At 48.9% G+C, this 21,771-nt stretch overlaps 1 protein-coding gene across 1 annotated transcript in view; it reads right to left on the bottom strand.

Moving 5' to 3' along the window:
• Positions 1 to 213: 213 nt before the first annotated feature.
• The window catches only part of SCIN (scinderin), a 55,984-nt gene continuing 34,426 nt past the window's right edge, over positions 214 to 21,771 (bottom strand). Inside the window, exons 5-16 of the mRNA XM_072650799.1 lie at positions 20,050 to 20,142; positions 18,048 to 18,180; positions 15,988 to 16,076; positions 13,855 to 14,070; positions 12,879 to 13,000; positions 10,835 to 10,925; positions 7,686 to 7,856; positions 4,849 to 5,026; positions 4,556 to 4,677; positions 3,768 to 3,845; positions 2,134 to 2,194; positions 214 to 1,371 (exon numbers count right to left, since the gene is read on the bottom strand). Coding sequence (XP_072506900.1) covers positions 1,244 to 1,371; positions 2,134 to 2,194; positions 3,768 to 3,845; positions 4,556 to 4,677; positions 4,849 to 5,026; positions 7,686 to 7,856; positions 10,835 to 10,925; positions 12,879 to 13,000; positions 13,855 to 14,070; positions 15,988 to 16,076; positions 18,048 to 18,180; positions 20,050 to 20,142 — 1,482 coding nt within the window. The 3' untranslated portion in view covers positions 214 to 1,243. The remainder of the gene's footprint in view (positions 1,372 to 2,133; positions 2,195 to 3,767; positions 3,846 to 4,555; positions 4,678 to 4,848; positions 5,027 to 7,685; positions 7,857 to 10,834; positions 10,926 to 12,878; positions 13,001 to 13,854; positions 14,071 to 15,987; positions 16,077 to 18,047; positions 18,181 to 20,049; positions 20,143 to 21,771) is intronic.

Genomic DNA, 21,771 nt, shown 5'->3' with positions numbered 1-21,771 from the left:
GACGGGGAATTCCTGTTTGCTTCAGTTTCCTGATTTGTAAAGTGAGATACGTGTCAGCACCCACCTCACAGGGTTGTCGTAAGGACCAAGTTGGGTAATTTATTATCATCATACTCTTGTATACACGTAGACTCCTAGATCGATCAAGAATTAGCCAACAACTTTAATAGAGCAACTAAGGCTGATGAACTAAGGACAAATTAAGACAATGGATTTAATATTCATGTTTATTCATGTATTTAAATATTTAAACACATTTAATAGCACAGAGAACTGAGGATAATTGGATCTGATTGTCACTATTACAAGGCACTCATAACAATTGTTTCTTTTAACAGTCAAAGGCTTATTAAATATTTTATCTTGCCTTACTAAATATATTTTCAAGTTCATAAAAGTGTAATCCTTTTTTTGTTTTTTTACTAAATAGCCATGATTTTAAAAAGACTAAAAAAATTGAAGTTTGTTTCTCTTTTAAAAAAAAGGTCAGGAAAATTAGACTAATAATTAGAAAATGATATTCTTGTTAGAAAATGTTTGGCATAATTACATAGACATTTACTTTGAATAAGAAGGAAAATACCCTAAGCCATCTTAATGAAGTCACTCTTCCTCACTCCATCTTCTTGCAAGCATCTTTCCATTCAATCAACGCTGATAAAGCACTTACTGTGGACAGGATTTTTCTAGGTGATCTCTACGGGAAAAAAATGCCACCTGGACAAGACATCCCAGTGGTTTTGAATGGGCAAGGGCAGGGTTGGGCAGCCACTGCTGAGGCCCATGATTTGCCAGCTAATGAAGCCCAGCAGACACAAAGAACATTCTCTATTTCTCCAAGGTGCTAGCAGGGAAGATTTCTGATGCAATTCATATAGTAGAGTGACAAGGTCCTGGATTGGGTCTCAGAAGGCAAGGCTCAGGCTCTACCCCTGAAACTCCTGGCCTTCCCTTTCCTCACCTATACAAAGAGATGCTTTGACTGCCCAGCCTCTAAAGTCCCTTTATGACCCCATGATCCCACAGTTCATCAGGCCTCTGTTTCTGCCTTTGAAAAACTTGTGCTCTAAGTCATTGATCTGACATCCCTATTAAAGTCTGACTGTCATCCTTCCCACCATCAGTGGAAGAAGTCTTGGCTTTTGAAAAGTATAGAGCAAATGTGAATGACTCAGTACCCAAGGTGGTGATCCTTGCACACTTGTTACTGACCAGGGTCTCTCCTCCCACAAATGTGCTCTTTTTACCATTTGCTGGCATCCCATCCCAGGAACCAGCCCGTGAAGGTGGGAGGCTCCGATCCCTGTTTGACAATGACGATGGGAGTTCTCCGGTCTCTCCCAGAAGGATCCGTCTCAAGGTAGGCCTTGGCTATAAAGACAGGAGCCAGCAGCGTCAAGGTCAGTCAGTCATGATTTAACCGGACAAGAACAAAATCCTCAAAGAGGAAAGCTGCCATCTCAAGGAAAGAGCCCAGCCAGCATGGCCAACATATGATCCCAAGGGAGTGACACCTTAAGGTCTTTCCTCCCTTGGAGGACCCCAGGGGGACAGAATGGCACCAGAACACAGAATGCCTTGGTGGGAGGGGTCATGGTTTTCTCATGTGACCCTGAGCTGCCCCTAATGTAAAAGAACTCCCCTTGTTTTGCCTCTCAAAAGAAAAAGAACATGTGCACACACACATGCCAGCCTTTCAGCCATTAAACACTTATTAAATGCCTACTATGTGTTAGGCACTGTTCTAAGAGCATTTCTCAGACAGAATAAAAGTGTGAGGGATAAGATGACAGAGTGGCGTCCAAGTTGGTGAGGCCTTAAGAAACCAGTGTCCAGCCCCCATATTTGGCAGGCAAGGAAGCAGAAGACATAGCTGGAGGAACTGGGGAGAGGGTGGTATGTTCAGGCTGAAGCAGAGATTATCTGGGGATGGGGGGAAGGGGGACTGTGACAATTGTCTTTTCAAGAGTCTGAATGATTGACAGGTGGAATAGGGAGGGTGAGCTTCAAGCTATGTGACCCCAAGAGGCAGAACCAAGAACATATTGCCCTGAGGAAGAAGAACCAATTCAGAAGCCTTCCTGCCCACTCCCCAAGCAGTGAGCTCCCAGCAAGCTTGAAGGTCCAGCTTACCAGACTTCATGGATTCTGATCTTTCCACTTCATTTGCATCTTTGCCGATCCAAAGAAATATCTAAGCAGACACAAAGTCAGATCATGTCATGCTCCCTCATTGTGGGGAAGGACCTTTGAAATCTGTCTTTCCTCTTTTCAACTTTGTGTGGACTCTCCAGCCTGGAGGCTGAGACCCCAAATTCTAAGAAAAGACCCTGAAATCCTGAGAGAAGACCCTGAAATCCCTATTGCCCCGATGGCTTTTAATCCAGTGAAGCCTAAGGGGATCTTAATCTTGCAGAAAAGCTGAAACTTTTGCCTGGTTGTGAGTGGGAGAAGCTACCAAGTGTCTGTGAGGACACATCAGACCCAGCCTGAAAGGACACTGGGAGGTCTATTAGCCTGCAGACTACAGCAGAAAGCCTTGACTCCAAATCAGGACAATGACAACTTGATTCAAGGAAAGCTTGTGCAGAAATCCTTTATTTATTTATTTTTGGTCTCCTGAAAGTGACTGTCCCATAAAGTGGACATGGGAGGGTGAGGGACCAATTCTTGGCAGTGATTGGGGCCTGTGACTAGATTCCCAAGGCAACTCGACCAGGATGAGCTAGGGAAGCTGCATGACTCAGCTGGTCACCTGTGCATCCCCAGCATACAGCAGAGGCTTAGTAAATTCTTGTCGATTGACTGACTAGGACTAAAAATCAAAGAAGGCTCACATTTCATACCCAAGGCTAGTGTTTCTAAGCTCTGCAGTGCCCTGATGTGCTATTTTCCCTCTTCCTCCTCCCCAGACATTTGATTTCATCAAGATGGGGAGGGGGCTTCCACCACTAATGCAGGCTGGCAGCTTCTCTCCCACTGATGATCTCAGTGGGATGCCTGGGACACAGAAGGAGACTTGCCCAGGGTCACACAACCAGCATGTTTCAGAAATGGGACATGAACCAGTCTTCTGGTTCCCAAGCCCAGCTCTATCCATCACCCTGTGCCCCCTTCTCTTCTTCTTTCTACTGGTGGTCTACAGGAAGGGTCTGCAGGCTTCTACTCTGTGCATGCCAAGTTTTCCTTTGTTTACTCTGAGCAGAGGCTCTAACTATCACTTGCAAATTTAACTTTCTGGCTCATCCAGGGGCTGAGTGTTCCCAAGCACCATCTGATCAGGACCCCCAGCCACAGGCAGCCCATGTGTGTTTATGGGAAAACCACCAGGATCTTTAAACCAAAGCCTAAGTGTTCAAATGAAGGGAGACCCCCTTGGGGGGGGGGGGCGGAAAACCAGATAAAACTCTCAGGGCAGTAATGAGCGAGCTCCCCCAAGCCATGCCTGAGCAGAAGAGGCTGGGGAGTTACTGCCTCTGTTTATAAGCATGTGACACATCACTGGATATAAGAGGCTGCTGCCCACTGTGGGGGCACCGAAGGAAAACAAGATCTATCCTAGAGCCAGCCCCAAGGGCACTTGGGAGACAATCATCTGGACACCGAGGGGGAGCCATGGCTGCTCGGCACCCACATTACCCAAGCATCACTCCTGGGCAAATGTGTCTGGTGCCACATCCAGCTCTGCCTGTCATGACACGGTCATTCCAGGTGTGAGCATCTCACAAGGCAAGGGCAAGGTCATGGAGGGGAGCCCACGTCCTTACCTGCTCCCAAGCATCCAGCAACATGACATCATCTTCCGCTAAGTCATCCTGAGTGAATTCTCCTGGAACCTCCTCAATCTGAAACACATAGCAATTTTTTCTGTAATTCTTTATCCCAACCCCCTTGATTCAACAAATGAGGTTGCGTTAACAACTCTAGGCCACTGCGATGGGACCAGGGGATGCAAGAGCTCCAGTCTTACCCTCAGGGGGCTTATTATCATCATTCTTGCTGGCTGTTACTGATCCTGTCCACAGTGCTTTAAGCTTTCCAAGTCATCTCCACATGGTGGCCCCTACCCTGGCGGGGGAGGGGAGTCCACACCTTATCAGCACCATTTGGTACAGACTTGGCATCTAACTCCCTTGACAGCCTCACCCGGGTGAAGCCCACTGCTCTCCCCCTTCGCTGAAATAACTATCATAAGAACGTCTACCAAACAAGAAACTGCAAGTAAAGCCCCAACTGCTTTGAGAATTGGCACGTGGAGAACAGATGCTTTCAAACAGAAGGGCCCATGTGGACATGAATTTCCAGAATGAATAAAATGCAACATGAAAAGTGCCAGCTGCTCAGCCTCCGCAGGCTCTCAGCTCCACATCCTAGACCACACACGAGCCTCGAATGGAGCAGGGGCATCAATGCTGTGACTTCTGAGCAGTGGGCCCAGGAAAGGAAGCACAGCACCTACCACACCAAAGGTGCGGAAGCCCTGGGCCAGCACTGATCTGCACCGACGCTATGTGACCATATGCATCAGGGGGCCCAGAGCCTGGTAGATACTCACAAGAAACCGGCCAGTTTTGTTGGAACAGCCGAAGAGCCGAGGGGGGTGGTCTTCCACCTGGGTCTCGAGCAGCGGGGAAGTCTGGTATGCTTTCTTCCCTCCCAGAGCATCCCAGAATTCCTCTGTGGAACACACAGGAGAAGAGGCTCGAAAGGACTCCTGCAGCGCCCAGGAGCCATTGCTTGCTGTCCCCCTTTAATGACTTTGAATAAACTCAACAGAGCCCCATCTGCTAATCTCTTAGGGGAGTGAAGCCTTGGGAGCCCCTTCTAGCTGAGCCGTGGGGCACACACCTGGCTCTTGGCCTTCTGGGATCTTGGTGGTCTGGCATTTCAGGACACTCCTCAGGTACTCGGCTCCCTTCTCCTCCTCCTCACTGGCTCCTCTCCCAATCCATGTGTAGCCATTATTTCGGGGCAGTTTCAGGACAAAGACATCATTGGAATTCAATGAATCTGAGTCCACGTCCACCTGGAATTGGAAGGAGATGGCAGCCCAGTGACTGGGTGGTATTTTCCCTTTCCAGCCAGAAGCTGGCAAGGCATAAGCTCCTTGAGCCCCAGCCACCTCAGCCCAGCCTACTGCATAGGGTGACTGAGGGCTCCAACGAGACCATGAAAGATTGGACACTTGGTTGCTGATGTCTGTCAGTGATGGCGTAATGATTAGTACCATTCTCTTCTCTCCCACTGGCTGGCCCCTGATAAGGGGGTCCCAGAGTTTCCATGATGCCCTCCATCTGTATCCCCTAGACTTGAGGCACCTGCCTCCCACTACACCCCCCACTGCCATCTTGGCACTGGGCCTCTCTAGCCAAGTATTTGTCCATCTTTCTCCCTGTCCCAACACTGATACCCTCAGCTCCAAGACCGCCCAGCTGCCCACCCAGTCGTTCTGCTTTTCCACCATGTCCCTCTCCTGCTACTCCCAAGCTACATCTGGCCTCACTCATTACCTATGATTGGATGCCTATGATGCCCTGGGCTTTCCAGTCCTACTGAAGGCCTCATCTCTTCCTCCTGTTTACTCAATAGGAAGTGAGAACAAGGCCTCCTGCTCCTCTGCTACCCCGCTCCTCTCCTCTTCCTAGAATCATTTCAAGCATGAACATTCAAGACTATTCCTTGGACTGGGCCATCTCAAGAATTCCTGTCCACTCAGACTGGCCCATGAATCTATGATTTTGTCCATGGTGCCTACATGCTTGTCTCAGATACATCAGGCTCTCAACAACTGCTTGTGCATCTGGCCAGGTGACATCTCAGGGGTGCCCAAGCAGAGGGAAGGGAGCAACCTCTGTGGAGACAGCAAAGTCGGGGCCACTGCTTTGAGAGACAAGCCTCAGTCAAGCAGCAAGCATTTCTTATGGGCCCCTAGCGTCTAGGAATCACGTGAGGGCTATGGGCTGAAAAGCAAAAGGTAGATGTGGCCTGCCCTCAGGGGGCTGATGCTCCTCTGTGCCAAAACAAGTTTACAAATGAGCAGGTACCAGACTAACAAGAAATGAAAACCCAATGAGTATGTGTATGTGTGTACATATGTGCATGTATGTCTGTATGTGTCTGTATGTTTGTGTACCTATGTGCATGTATGTCTGTATGTATGTGAGTGTGTATGTGTGTATATATGTGCATGTATGTCTGTATGAGTGTGAGTGTGTATGTGTGTACATATGTGTATGTATGTCTATGAGTGTGTGTGAGAGTGTACATATGTGCATGTATGTCTGTATGAGTGTGTATGTGTGTACATATGTGCATATATATATCTGTGTGTATGTGTGTGCATGTGTATGTATGTATATATGAGTGTGTGCATGTGTGTGTATGTGTGTGTATGTCTGCATGAGCGTGTGTGCATATGCATGTCTGTATGTGTGTACATATGTGCGTGCATGTCTGTATGAGTGTGTGTGCATATGTGCATGCATGTCTGTATGAGTGTGTGTATGTGTGTGCATATGTGCATGCATGTCTGTATGAGTGTGTACATGTGTGCGTGTATATCTGTGTGTGTGTGTGTGTGTATGTGTGTGTACAGGGTGGCAGGAGAGCCTATGAGCAAACCCCGGGAAGCTTAGCTTGGGAGAGGCTGAGCTACAGGAGAGACATGGGGTTGGTCTATGCAAAGGCAGGAAGGTGGGAGAAGGCTGGCATGGGATGTTAGGGAAGAGCGAGTTCTGGCGTGCCAGAAGGGTGGGGTGTCAGGTGGAGGGGCTGGAGCCCCCGCCAGACACAAAGAGGCCTTGAACTGCAGGGCACTGTCAGGAAGCCTATTTCTGCTCCTGCTGCAGGGTCAAACACACCAGGCCAGATCCCAGGAAGCCCGCTGCTCCACCTGCCTGGCCTCAGCCTTCCCTAACGCAGCAGGTCAATAGACATCACCCAGAAATCCCAGCAGGGCTGGGTTCCCCCACCCAGATGATTCCCAGATGGCAGGCACTCAGGGTGGGGAGGAGCTTTGTACTTCTCACTTAACTTGGGAAAGATTTGGGAAGAATGGGTGGGATTGGCCCACAGTCCCTGGCCCCAGGTGAGGGAGGCTCCATTTAGCCACTGGGCAGAGACCCAGTCCAATTACAGGGAGAGGAGGTGCCTGCCCCCCAAACACAAAGGGCCATTCAAAACCCTTAACCTCCAGCTGCCCAGTGGTTTTCTCAACTACCATGGGGGTAAATGAGGTTTTATAAACCCGGGCCCAGAGGGTGAAGTCATGTGTCCAGCATCTCCCAGGGCTACCAGGACTGGAATCCCAGTTTCCTGACGCGTCCCCCAGTGAGCCTCCCCTTTCAGTGGCATGATGTCCCTTCTTTGAGGCCCAAGACAGAATGCAAGCCTGGCCCACTTTGACAGTGGTGATTTTCTAATGGTCTAACACTTGTAACAAAATAAAACTGATGACGCACTGATAACAGCACTAACTGCCATTTCCATGGTACTTTAAGGCCATCCATTTTCTCACTTGACCTCACACAACAACCTAGGAAGCAGGTGCTATTATGATCACCCCCATTTTACAGATGAAGAAACAGGCCCAGGGACCACAGAACTCCACCAGCTAGTGAGGCCCAGGAGCTGATATTTCTGAGCAGCCAGAAGCCATGGGGCTTCCGGTGAGCTGCGATTCCTACCTCCACAATCCTGGTGATGGAGCCGAGGTTTCGGCGGATTTGGAAGAGGCGTGTGGGGGCAGGAGGTGCCTGTCCTTCTTTCTTGGACGTCCCATTCTTGTAAATAATGAGGGGTTTGTCTCTGAACAAGCTCAGCAGGTGCACAGGCTCCTTGCCTTGGGATACGCGAACCTGGGGGGAAAGAGTTTCTTTTGAGAAAAGAGAGAACTAGGCAGAAGCTGCTTCAAGGAGTGAGACTTGTTCAAGGTTAGAATGGGCAGCTTTGGAAGTAGTGAGCTCCCCATGACTGAAGGTCTTCAAATAGGCTGCATGATCATTTGTTGGGGATAATGTAGAGCTAATTCATGATGGGAGGGGTGGGGGGAATGGGGCCAGACCTGAGTTTATTTCTCTCTGATTCCATGAAATCATGAAAATCCCTTAAATCCCAGCAGAGGGTCACAGGGGAACCCTGAATTTAATGTCTTTTGTACCAAGCCTCTATTCACCCCCCCAACCATGTAACCCCCATGATATGAATCTTCTATAATCAACCTTCAATTTGGTTCCATAGATTGAGCTGAATCTTTACTTCAAGGCTTTCTAGACTCTGCCTGCCTCATCTCTGAGCCCCCACCCCACCCCACCCCACCTCACTCTCCTTCAAACTGCCCAACACCAACCCCCAGCAAGAAGATAATGGAGACACCGCCTTGAAGAGGATTAGGGGGAGGTCAGAGGAACATGATCATTCCCAGCAAGCAATGGGTGTCTCCCAGAGATGGGGCCTGGGACCAGCCCCAGCAAATCCATTCACAGGGGAGGGAGCCCACCCACCCATCTGTTAGCTTCTCATTAGTCTTAAAGTCAGACTTAGCACTGCACTCCACCAAGTTTTTCTTAGGCTCCTGCCTTAGGTCTGGAGCTGAGAATACAAGAAGTCAGAGTCCCTGGGCAGTAGGAGTTAGAAGTCCATAGGGAAGTTGATGCCACATCTTTACAGATAAGCAAACATGACGTGGTGATAAACCAGATGTGTGATTTCCTGGGTGTGGAACACACAGAGCAAGGAAACTCCCCACCCTACTGCAGGGCAGCAACCACTGGGAAACTGATCATCTCAGAGTAGATGGGGGCATCGAGTGACTGGTCCAGAGCCTCCCAGTCCTTCTTGACTGGAAGCTGGCTCTCTGTGTCTGGGGCACAAACTGAACAGAGGGTAATTTTGGAGAGGAGGCTCAGGAAATCAGGTGACTGCTCACAGGAGATACCCCATGAGCTGAGCCTAGAAGACAGGCTGGCTCAGCTTCTCCCACACTGATGAACTGTGAGAGGGGCCAGGGCCCCGGCCCCACCAGCAAGGAGTCTTTACTAAGGGACTGTCAGTAAATTGATTTCCTTCATTCCAAGGCTGGCTTCAACTTTGCAACATGGCAGACTGGGGCACCATCTAGTGGCTCTAATGAAAATCACACTTAAATATATTTGACCCCAGTCCATCTAAAGGATAACTCATTTAACCTTTTTCAAAAGGGACAAGGTCTGGATTTACAAACACCATCAAGAAGCATTCTGGAGCTCAGTTTATGGCTTTATCCATCACTGTCCCATTCCCAACACTCGCCTCTCAGAACCTACCAGTGACTTGGCTCACAGACCAAATGCCAGCTCCTTGAGAGTAGTCCTGGGTTCATTTTTGTCTTATCCCCAGTGCCCTGAAAAGCACGTGGCCCATAGAAAGCCAAGCCTTGATAAGTGTTTGCTGAGTGACCAATGTTAAAAAAAACACACACACACACATAAGAAATAGCAGCTACTGAAAGGACAATGGACGCTTCGTGTGACAGACATCCCTAACGCCGGGTTGTGGCCAGAGTTCAAAAGAGCTCAATCTTTCCTAAGTTCAAATGACCCAAGTTAAACACATTTGCCAACAAGGGCACCACAAAGCTCTTGCCTTGGAAGGCCAGTCCTTTCTAAAATGCTCACCTACTGACTTTATTCTAAGAAAGAACTTAGAACGCTGAACTTCCAGACTGTCAGGAAGTAATTGCAGAGCCAGGCACCAGAAGCCAAGGTGGTAGAGGTTCTTTCTGCTAATGGTGCTTGAGGCCCATGAGCCCAGAGAAACCTCATGTTCCTGAAGGGCCAGGTTCCTCACCAGTGGCCGTCCACCTGGGGAATCTGAGGGATGCCATCTCAGGGACAGGTTTTCACATTCTTAACATAAAATATATTGTATTTCAAAGGGAAACAATAATACTGAAATTCAGTTGTCAAATTAAAAAAAAAAAGCATCCAGAGCCCAGGTCAAGAATCCAGTTTAAGCCTCGTGTCTGTGTGTGTATCCATCAGGTGCACAACTGTGCATATCATAAGGCTGGCACAATGAAAACAAAGGTACAAGGACAATCTCAGGATGAGGAAAGGCTGTGAGAATAAATCCTGGTTGTTCCCTAGGAGCTTGACTCTCCTCTTCCTGGGGGTAAGGAAGGGAGAGAAGGAGGGAGGGAGGGAGGGAAGGAGGAGGGAAGGAGGGAGGAAGGAAGGAAGGAAGGAAGAAGGGAGGGAAGAAGGGAAGGAAGGAAGGAAGGAAGGAAGGAAGGAAGGAAGGAAGGAAGGAAGGAAGGAAGGAAGGAAGAAGGGAGGGAGGGAGGGAGGGAGGGAGGGAGGGAGGGAAGGGAGGGAGGGAGGGAGGGAGGGAGGGAGGGAGGGAGGGAAGGGAGGGAGGGAGGGAGGGAGGGAGGAAGGAAGGGAGGGAGGAAGGAAGGAAGGAAGGAAGGAAGGAAGGAAGGAAGGAAGGAAGGAAGGAAGGGAGGGAGGGAGGGAGGGAGGGAGGGAGGGAGGAAGGAAGGGAGGGAGGGAGGGAGGGAGGGAGGAAGGAAAGAAGGAAAGAAGGAAGGAAGGAAGGAAGGAAGGAAGGAAGGAAGGAAGGAAGGAAGGAAGGAAGGAAGGAAGGAAGGAAGGAAGGAAAGAAGAGAGGTATGAGAGAGAGAGGCAGTGTTGCTCCAAGAGGTTTATTTCTCCTTTTCCAGGATGTGAGGAGATAAATACGGAGGACAAGCAGGAGCACTTGGGTTTCATTCAGAACTAGTTTTTAGAGTTGTAGGAGAATGATTTCCACATCCGTGAGTAAAGAAGGGGCCTCTCTGAGGGGGGCTGCCACTGACCTGCACAGGCGTTCCTCCCAAGGAGCGGTCCAGCTGGACGGTCAGGAAAGCAGAGGTGGTCAGCTCATCTCGGGTCGCATGAGCCCCCTGCCTGCAGAGAGAGAGAGAAAGCAGATGCTTCCAAGTCTTGTTCCAGGTCTGTCTACCTGTTGGCTTCCAGGCTGGGTTCTATGCATCTGCAGCTGCTTCCAGCCAGAGCCTTAGCTTCCAGAGAAGGGAGAGAAATAAACCATGAACCTGCAGGAATGAAATGGTCCCTAGAGAAGGCACTAAACCCTTCTGAGCCTCAGTTTCCTCATCTGTAACATAAGGATAACATCAGCATCTTTCATTTAAAGAACTATACAAATGTGGCGTTTACTCTGTCAGAGTTAGTTAATATCATGACTAGTTAGCTCACCTTTTCAAAGGTGTCTCATTCTCCACTGTTGTCTTTATTAGGGACAGGGCAAGGGTTGTATCTGTGATTTCACTAGCCTAGGGAACTCCCAGATGAGGAGAGTCCCTCCACAATGTAAGTCATCACCTCCTCTGTAACTCATAGCTCTACAGAGCTGCCTGGAGCACAGACATGTGAAGGGTCACATAGCCAGCATGGGCCCATGAGAGATGTTCAGGGCAAACCTATAAAGACCAAGCTCCCAGCTCCAGATGACAAATCAGTTGGAACAGTCTGCATTTGTACACCATGACCCCACCTTCTGTCAAGAAGAAGAACAGTCTAACAAGCACGGCCTTTGTGCCCTCAGGATGACAGACTCCCCGAATCTCAAGGTGGGGGAGGACACCAGTGACCATGAGACCCCTCCCCCACTTCATGGGTGAAAAGTAAAAGTTCCAGTGCTGCCCAAGGTCCTCCCAAGTGGGGGAAGCTCCGCATCCCCAAGCAGCGCCCTCCACTCCCCAACAGCTTCCTTTTGTTAAACCTGCAAAACCTAAATTGGCTTCTTGGCAGTTCACACCCATTACTCCAAAGTCCACCAAGGTTAGATGGATTTATTTTTAGTATTTGATGACAACCTGTGCCCCATGATGCACCCGTTTACTCTTCTGCATGGAGACTACACCAAAAATTTAACTTGAAGGCCACAAGGAAATGGCAGTTTCACAAAACTTTCCTCTTTCCCCCTCTCCATCACAAAGCCAATCATTTGTAATTCGCCAAACAGACACACATCTAATAAGCACCTACTATGTGCCATGTATCATGCTAAGAGAGGCACCAGATGATCCCTGACCCCGAGGAGCTCCTAGTCCATTGGAGACAATATGTGAACAGCTACAGAGTGTACAAAACCTCTCTGTCAGTGGGCTGACAGAGACCATTCATAGAGGAAAGACAAGAGAATGAAAGGCTTTAAAGGTCACTTAAAACACCTGTGATTTCCAAGGTTCACCTAAGCTCCAAAGGCCTAGAATCCTATGACTCAGCCATGCGTGCACGCATGCATGCACACGCGTACATACACATGTGCGCACGCACACACACACTGACTGTCCAATGCAGAAGGAAGCAGGTGGCCATCTGGCCCAGGCCCAACACACCCATAAGGAGCTGCAGCCTGTGTAGGAATCGGGAACACGGTGACTCCAGTACTTGCTCAGATCTGGGTAGCTCCTTCAGGTTCACCACGTCGGTGCTCCTCATGTCTCCGAAATAGCAGCATCCACAGCCAAACCCTAAAACGCTGAAGGACGCACACAGCAGCACCGCAGGCATTCTTTTCACTGGTGCAGTGATAAGAGTGACCAATTCTATTGCACTTTAAAGCATACAAAACACTTTATAGATATTACAACAGCCCTGGGAGGTAGGTGCTAGTTTTACAAATGAGGAAACTGAGGCAGAAGTGAAGTGACTTGCCCAGGGCCACATGGCTCAGGTCTTTCTGACCCCTCACTCTTGTCCAGCGCTCCACCAGCTGCCTCACAAATCACGCCAGTATCCTACAGGACAATGCTTCTAGCTTAGGCAGCATGATGAAACCCCTATGTGGAAGATGGCGCCTTCAGGCTTGGGATCATGGGCACGATGGAAACTTACCAGGTGTAGATGATTTGCCCTTTGGCATAGGTGTACAGTATAATGTAGCAGTCACCCCCATAAAACTCTCCGTACGTTTTGGGGTCCACTGGAATTCTGCCATTACTTTCCACTCGCCAGATCTGGGGTTGAGGGTGGGGGGTTGGGAGAGGAGGAAAAATACTGACTTTGAAAATCCAGCAGTGTGCTTTTGAGTCTCTTTAATGAATCCTGTTGTGCCTGAGGGGCATTCCCTGAGTTTCCCTGCTGACCAATCCCCAAACCCCATCTTTCCTCCTTCAAAGAGAGCCAACAGATCAAGTCACAGGAGGCACTGGCATCTCTATGGAATATTTCATTGCGAAAGAAAACAAAACCTTCAGTGCAGGTTGGCCTCTCTCTCCTCCTTAGTCCATGTGCCTTATCTAGGTCCTTCTCACAAATCTAGGACTCATCCTTCTCTCTCTTGCCCATGAGAGAGCATCAGCAAAGCCCTGGCCAGGTGTCTTCTTGCAGTCTACCTGTATACCTGTCTGCAGCACATCCCAGAGTGGGACAGAAGGAGGCCTGTGACTAGCCTGACCTAACTACTTTTCATGGAACCTACATGCTTTCTTTCCAGATCCCCAAAAACTCATCCATATACTGGCATACCATCTGCTTCATCACTTTTTCTAGAATTGGTGTGGGATACAGAAGAGAAAGCTTATGGGCCCGATTGACCAATCCAGTGGTCCCATCAAAACTGAAAACCAAGTTAGTGTGGCTTCACCTCAGGCTGGATTAAGCTGCCAAATGGGTTCTTTGTGATCACTGCTTCCTTTACAAATGTTCCCAAACCAGTCCTTTACCAAGAGCACTTGGCTGGGAATAGAAGTCCATCCCACCAGCATACAGCCTGGAGAAACAGCCTCATTCTCCTCCTAGTCAGTGGCCAAGTCAAGGCCTTGAGACCCCACTCCCCACCCCCAGTCCAAGGTCAGCATAGAATCCTTACCTCCACAGAACCAGAGCCATCATCCACCATGTTATGTTGGGCTGCCATCTGGGGACACTCGTGTAACCTTTGGACATCAAACGGAATCTGCTGGACCCTGGCCACTCTCTCAGTGACATACACCTTTCCAAAGCCTTCACTTTCATTGTTCCCTCTCCAGTCGTTAAAGAATTGCTTGAAGACTGGCGTTTCACCTCCCTCTGGGAGAACTTGAATCTGAAATGTAAGAATAAGTGAAATACAAAGAAGGAAGAAAAGGTCCTAGAGAAACAGAAAGGGGCTTCTGGGTGTGTAACAACAACAACAGTGCTGAATGGTGGGACTGGATGGAAGCAAGCTGAGTAAACTGGCTTAACAGTTTATAATCCCTAATTCTCATTTATGAAAAACTGAAGGCCATTCGTTAGGAGGTCAACATAGTCCAGCCTCAGTATCTCAGGCAACACCCTGATGCTGACCCTGAGGTCACTTCTGAGTGAGGAGTCAGTATTTGGTCCTAGAGGGAAAAGGGGCCATAGAAAGTGAGCAGGGCAGTGCCATGTCCAGATATGACTCTGGTAGTGGTTTGTCCCTGAGTGTTCTCTCCCTCCATTGATGCAGATCATGGGCTCTCCTTGCAGTAGCTGTTTTGAAGAAAAGTCACAAAAGGAAAATCCATTCCCCAACAATCTACTGACAAGGGCCTTCAGACTGACTAGGACAGTGCTTGGGTGAAAGATGTATAATTTCATGCCGAACCCATAAAAAAAGAATTCAGTTCCACAGAAATTAAACACTTACTGAGTATAAGGTATTGTACTAAGTATCGATAAAAAGACAACAGCCTGCCTGCCCTCAGGGAGTTTACAATCTGCCAGGAGGATGAAGCATGCAGACAGCAGACTGCATTCCAAGTTTCTGTGAGCTAAGAGTCTAGAGGAGGGATCTGAGAGTCCTGGGGCCTAGGGAAGGCTTCCAGAATGGGGCGTACCTGAGGTGAATTGTGGAGGAAGAGGAACAGTTGAAAAGACAGATAACGAAATAGTAATAGCTAATATTCATATAGCGTCTACTCTATGCAGACATTGGGCTGAATGATGAGTATGAAAGGCAGCAAATCAGCGCCTGCCCTCAAGGAGCTCCCAGTCTAAGGTGGAGGAGACCACATGTGAACAACTCGGGGAATTTCCAGAGGAGAGAAGGAGCTGGAGGGGCCTGGGACAGCAGGAACAGAGAGAGGGGAGTGAAGTACGAAGGACCTTGAACGTCAGACTACAGAGTTTGGAGGTGATAGGGAGCCACCAGGGCCTTAAGGAAATCATATGTGAATTCTGTGCAAGGATTGATTCAATAAGACAGCAGAGTCTGTGAAGCCAGTGAGGAGACCTAGAAACGGCCTAGAGGTGAATGAATGTGACAGGAATCAGTATTGGCACAGAGTCCCTGGACTACTGTCCCCCAGAGGTGACACTGAGTCTTGGGGCCATTAGAAGGGGGGTGTCTACACATGTGCAGAACCACATGATGAACAGGGCCTGGCTCTCTGTACTTGACAATCCCCCTCCTGGTTGTGCATGGGGTGGGGGTGGGGTTGCATACATATATGCCAAGTACTCGCACACATCCCCAGATAAGGAAAGGGCTTCATCTGAGGGCTCTCGGTTACTGAAAGGGACTAATCCACCTGTGGGTGATGCTCAGGGAAGGAGAGGTCCCAGCTACCATGACACAGGCTTTTGGTCCCACCAGCTCATGATGGTTTCAGTGTCTTCCTTCCAGGGTACATGAACCTCCCTCTGGAAGGGTAAGCTATTCTCAAGCCCCTCAGCTGTTTCTCCTTTGTCCCTCCTCCCGCAATGCTCATGTTCTACCAATAGAATGTAAGCACCATGCAGGCAGGCCCTTGGGCTTTGTGTCCTCTGACCAAGGGCCACAGCTCCTAGAGATGAGCAGTCCCTTCATAAATATTCATTGGGTTGGGTTGGGTTGGGTTGGACTGGATTAGAGAGCCCCCAATCCAATGAGAAGCAACAGGGTCAATAGCTGCCATTGTTCCAGTCCAGAAGGACTTCCAGCCACTTCTGTCAGAGCTTAAGGGGAAAGCTAGAGCACCCCCTTATGGGTGGTGCTTGCTTCTGTTCTTCTGGCACCTACTTGGGTATTAAGGGGATAATTCATTTGCTGCAGGAACTCTTCGGCTGTCTTCATGGCTGCCTTCCTCTCCTCAGGATTAGCATCTTTGCCTAAAATATAAAGGACACAAACAATGAGCAAGATCCAGGAGGACGATCACTCAATCAAATGATCAGAAAATGGAAGATTCCAAGCTGGTGCTCTACTACAACGGTCTGTGTGGACCATTTAACAGTTTAAGGTCCAGAGATGGAGTCAAAGGAATGTTACTAAAAAGCAGACTAATTTCCAGGTTTTTAAAGATTCTTTTTGTATTTCACCTTCTCCTTTGTTTCCTCTGAGAAACCAGGGATTTCCTCAAGTCTCAGTAGTTGAATCAGATCCAATTCAATAAGCAGGTGTTACACAATTACTACGTGCAAAGCATGGTGTTAAACAGTGGGGATGAATGGAAGAAGAGGAGAGAGGGAGGGAAGAAGGGAGGAAGGAGGAAAAGAAGGAGGGAGGGAGGAAGGGAGGAAGGGAGGAAGGGAGGGAGGAAGGAAGAAAGAAGGGAGGGAGGGAGGGAGGAAGGGAGGGAGGAAGGAAGAAGGGAGGGAGGGAGGGAGGAAGGGAGGAAGGAGGAAAAGAAGGAGGGAAGGAGGAAGGGAGGAAGGAGGAAAAGAAGGAGGGAAGGAGGAAGGGAGGAAGGAGGAAAAGAAGGAGGGAAGGAGGAAGGGAGGAAGGAGGAAAAGAAGGAGGGAGGGAGGAAGGGAGGAAGGGAGGAAGGGAGGGAGGAAGGAAGGAAGAAGGGAGGGAGGGAGGGAAACTTCCCTGCCCTCAAAGCTCTTACATTTGTTTACTACTGTATGACCTTGGACGCATCATTTGCTCTTTCTGAGTTGGGTTTCCTAATCTACAAAGTGAGAATTTTGGAAAACATGGTCTCTGTAGTCCCTCCCAGCTTTAGAGCTCAGGGTTCTGGGGGGAGGGCACATGACATAACATCTAGCTCTTAAATAGACTTTACAGTTGTCGTATCTCATCCTCACTGTGATCTTGTGATATAGGTCAATCCTGTGAGGATATTAATGCTGCCAGAGGGGAGGTGACTCTGCTGGAGTCACACAGCTGGTGTCTGCAGCAGGATTCAAATTCAGGTCTTCTGAACTCCAAGTTCAGACTTGTATCACTTCACCACCCAAATGGATGAGCACATACATAACAGTGTGAGGAAGAGAGAGGACTGAGAGCTAAGGGGATCAGGAGGGGCTTCCCACAGATGACCAGAAAGCTTGCTTTGAAAAAAGTTGGAAAGTTTGCTTTTTTCTTTTCAAAGAGAGAACTTCCAGGAGGGAGGGCTTTCCAGCCATGCGGTTGTTTCTCTTTTACCCAGGAACCCTGAGGGTCTTCTCCCAGTTTGATTTTTTTTTTTTTATTAAAGGGGCTATATCCCTTGAGCAACTACTTAAAGAGACCTGTTCATTGAATGGGTGCATCTCACCCAAAGTGAGAGTGATATAAGGCCTTATCCTGAAAGGGCCAGGGTCTCCCACTGCATCCTGGGTCATCTCCAGCCATCCTGATGAATATCTGGTCACTGGACCAAGATGGCTCAGGAGGAGAAAGTGAGGCTGGTGACCTTGCACAGCCCTCCCTCATTCAAATCAAAGTCAACTGCAAGTCATGTCATCATTTTGATGTCATGGTCCTCTTGGAGAATGAAGGACAAACACAACAACAGCCCAGACAAAGGTACAGAGGAGGGAGAGGTAATGTCACTTAGAATAATGAGGACAACCTGCCTTGTGTGAGGCTCACTGAGTCTGAAGGGGAGTGACGCATAACAAACCTGGGAAGGCAGATGGGAACCAGATTACAAAGGACGCTGAACATTACACTGAGAAATATTTTGTCTTGGAGGCAGGAGGGGGCCACTAAATGTTCTTAGTAGGACAGTGACTAATGGTCAGATGTGTGTTTGGGCTGGGGGCAGGGCCCTCTGGGGAACGTTGAGAGCCTTTATCAAAGGGAACACTTTTCTGTCCTCCAGAGAGCTAGGTGGCCAAACCAGCAGCATCAATACAGAGGACACCTCCTACCTTTCCACACAAAAATCTGCTTCGCAGCTCCATGGTCCAGGATAAAACACTCCTCTGACTTCAGCATCCCCTTGGAGAACGGGTTTTCTTCTGCAACTACTGACACACTCATGGCCCCAGTGGCATCAGAAACCTAAGTCAAGGAAAGGGTACCCAGTGAGTCCCTAGTGCACTTCTATGGAGCTGTTATTAAACTGCCACACACAGAAACCAGCATGTGCCTAAAGCCTGAAGATGAGGAATGGTGTTTGGGGAGCTCATCAGATCTGACCTCTACATTTTAGAGAGGAGGAGACCCAGAGAGTCAAGGGACTTGTCCAGGGTCACGCAGTCAAGAAGTATCTGAAGTAGGATTGGAACCCACCAGGTCCATGTTGCCTTTCCCCCCTCAGAAGACAAGGCATGTAGGAAATTTTATAATTACAGCTTTAAATAAAACAGCTCCCAGAAACAGGGAACCTTAAGGCTGAGAAAGAGCCTCCCTCATAGGAACCTTGAGAGGCAGGGTGTGTTTGTATCTTTATAGCCATTCTATAGATGCACTGAGGGAAACCGACAGCCATATTCACACAGTGATAGAGCTGGGATCTGAACCAGTCCTCTCTCCATTACACCACACTAGCTCTGCTTCCTTTCCAACATGTTTCCCACAGTGAAAGGTGGGAGGCATCTTGGTCTTTCTCTGTTTCTCTTCATCTCTGTCTCTTTCACTATCTGTCTCTCTCCTCATCCCCCACTTATCATCTTTTTCCCTTCCTCTCTCTGTCTCTGTACCAAGGATTCATCAGTTACTGTACCTTCCTGCCCTTGGTACCCCCCATTCATATGTTTTTTTACAGAAATAAAATTAGATCCCAGAAGCACCAAACTGCAAAGTGAGGCAGCCTATGCATGCATGTTGGGATTATCTTGTTTCCTAGCCTAGGGGTCTGGCGAGCCAAGGAGCGGAGAGGGAAGACAGGGAACCAGAACCCAAGCACACATGAACTTTGGAGGCACTTTTCTGCAGGCTGCAGCTATTTATGAGAAGGTCTAGAGAGTTTCCTTCTTGGGGACATTCAGAAAAATGGGAAAACAGGTGTTATATTACAAAGGTTGGGATTACATAGCTTTTTTTAAAGGTCCCAATGCATTACTTTGTAAATTTCCTGTTTTTGAGATGCTTTCTCCTGATGGGTCAATGAGCTGTGGGCAGAACGATGGATCTGGAGCTGCTGTCCTAGGACCAGCCACGACACGTGGGGCTCAGAGTCCTGCCAGCAGGCCAGTCTCTTGACAGTGACAAAGCTTTTGTGTCCAGTGCTTAGCCAAGTACCTAGCACACAGTTCAACCTTCATAAATGCTAATAATTGATTTTATGATCTATAAAGTCCTCTTTTAGCCATATCTTTAAGGATGAGAATGCCCGCGTTTTTTCAATTTAATCTGACAAGTGTCACAAAATTGAAAGCGAAAGGAAGGTTCACATGAGATCCCTGGAAATCCTAGGCACCCAGTTTAGACTTCAATATGCTTGGGGGTGGGAGGAGGCAGGGGAGGGAGTAAGATATTGCAATACTACATATTTCCAAAAGAGGGAGCCCTTGGACTAGTATTAAATGTTCACGCTTCTTTTCTTGGTAGGACTTGTTTCTTGCTCTACTGGACAAAAGGGACCAGGGGAGATGTCTCATAAAGAAACTGTTCCCCTCCAGCCTGAGAACTTCGGCTTTTCAAGAGGAAGCCCCTTTGCCCGAGATCAGGAAGGATAGAGTCTCGGTCCTCCCTTGTGCATTCACTATTCACTAGGTCCTCCATGGTAAAGCGCTTTGCAAAGCTTAGAATGGATAGAAATGTTAACGATGACAAGGATGAGGATGATGATGATGATGCCAAGAGGCAGCCGGGCCCAAAGCCGAGGTCCCTGGGTCAGGCCCAAGGAGGAGCTCATCCCCTGGAAGCACAGTTCCTAGCCCAGACCACATTCAGCTACCCTTGGTTTAAGGGGCACCCTCCACTCACCATGTACAGCCTGGCCATTTTCCTGTTGCTGATGTCAGCTAAGGTATCATCATCCTCAACTCCATCTCTCAGCTCCGGCTTCTTTCCTAAAGCCTTCAAGGAGAGAAATACAAGAAGTTGAAGCCAGGCCCAGGGGGATGAAGTTGTGCCTCGTAGGGGAGGAGGGTGACTCCCCAGCCAACATCAGGGACCCACCTTGGCTTTAACACAATGTGCAGCAGCAGGTTTAACCTGTGCCTTCTTGGGCCACATTCATTGGGTAACTGCTGTTTCTTGAGCTCAAGACTAGAAGGAGGAAAAAGAAACCCTGCCTCAGGACCTATAGATTGGACCACAGTGATTGGAATTCTGGTCCCCAGGCCCCTGTAAAACATGCCAGACTCACGTGGATCACAGATATCTGAAGATTAACCACCCCACAGCAGCAAACTCAGACAAGGTCACAGAAAAGAAGTCTGGAAAGGGAAGCCAGCAGGGGACGCTGCTGCTCACTGGTCTGAGTGAACGTATCATGGGCATTAGGAATATACATCCATATACACACTCACACACCTATATACAGATGCATACATGGGACTTTTGTTCACCCTGCCTTGGTCCTTCCTTAGCAAGTCAGCTCAGTGGTCCTGCGAGGGGGCCAAGGTCCCTTCTGGCTCCAAATCCTCAAGGATATGATATCAGAAATATAATAAAAGAATAATTGCCAGTGACCTTTGGCCATTCCCATGAAGAGCTGGGGCAAAAGGGTTGTCCTAAGACTTTAGGATGTTGGCACAGGCCCTGGATCAAACCTACAGGAAAGGTAAGGAGCCTTTGAGGTGACCACTCTGTCAACCATACAGCCCCAGTGGAGATGGCCACCCCCAGAGGTGAGGCACACCCAGGCTTAAGGGGGATTCTGCCTTAGGACAGAGGGGGCTTTGGCTGCAGCCAGACCCAGGGTTGGTTTTCTTGGCCAGAGCCCAAGCACAGGTCCCTGCACATTCTTTCCAATCTGCTCCCATGCTGCTGGTGGACCCCAGTTGGGCCCTACTTGCCCTTTTACTTGCCCCGCATGTCCTGATGGTATCTGTTGGTTCTACCCTAACATCACAGAACTTTCTCTTTTTTCCTATAGAACTCAGTGTGTATAGAGAACTAGAGTGGGAGGCTGAAGACAGTACCCTTCCCCAGGAGAGTGTAAGTTCTAAAAGGCAGGGTCATTGGGTGTGTGCCCATATCCCCAGAGATAGCACAAGGCCACTCATCTAACAGCTAATTTGTCTATGCTGACTGGATCAGAGGCCTCAAGCCTCAGGAAGTGGGCACAGCAGGCCATACCTTGTAAGCGCATTAAACCTCCTTCTGTGTCAGGGCAAAAACCAAGATGAAAGAGGGGAATCACTCACTCCCACCCCTTACAACGTAAGTCATTTTGGCTGCATGAATGGAAGCATTGTACAGGAAGAAGGAGGTCAAAGGCCTTCTCTGCTCTCTGCCTTGGTCATATGTCAGCTGGAGGACCAGGGCCCTACATCCAAGGACATAGATGAGCCACAGTGAAGCCAGGGCAAGACAAGAAGGCTGAAGGACCATAGGGCCAGAGAAAACCCCCACCTCTAAAATCCCTGACCACAAAGGGGCAGCCAGCCCTGCTATGGAGGATGAGGCTGGCAGGAAGGGTAGGAGCTTGGCACAACCTTGTCCTTTTCCTTCCAGGGCTGAGCCATGGACACAGCCTAC

The sequence above is a fragment of the Notamacropus eugenii genome, chromosome 3 (genome assembly GCF_028372415.1).
Source record: "Notamacropus eugenii isolate mMacEug1 chromosome 3, mMacEug1.pri_v2, whole genome shotgun sequence".
In the NCBI taxonomy this organism is placed as follows: Eukaryota; Metazoa; Chordata; class Mammalia; order Diprotodontia; family Macropodidae; genus Notamacropus; species Notamacropus eugenii.
This window is presented reverse-complemented; position numbering and strand designations above follow the sequence as displayed.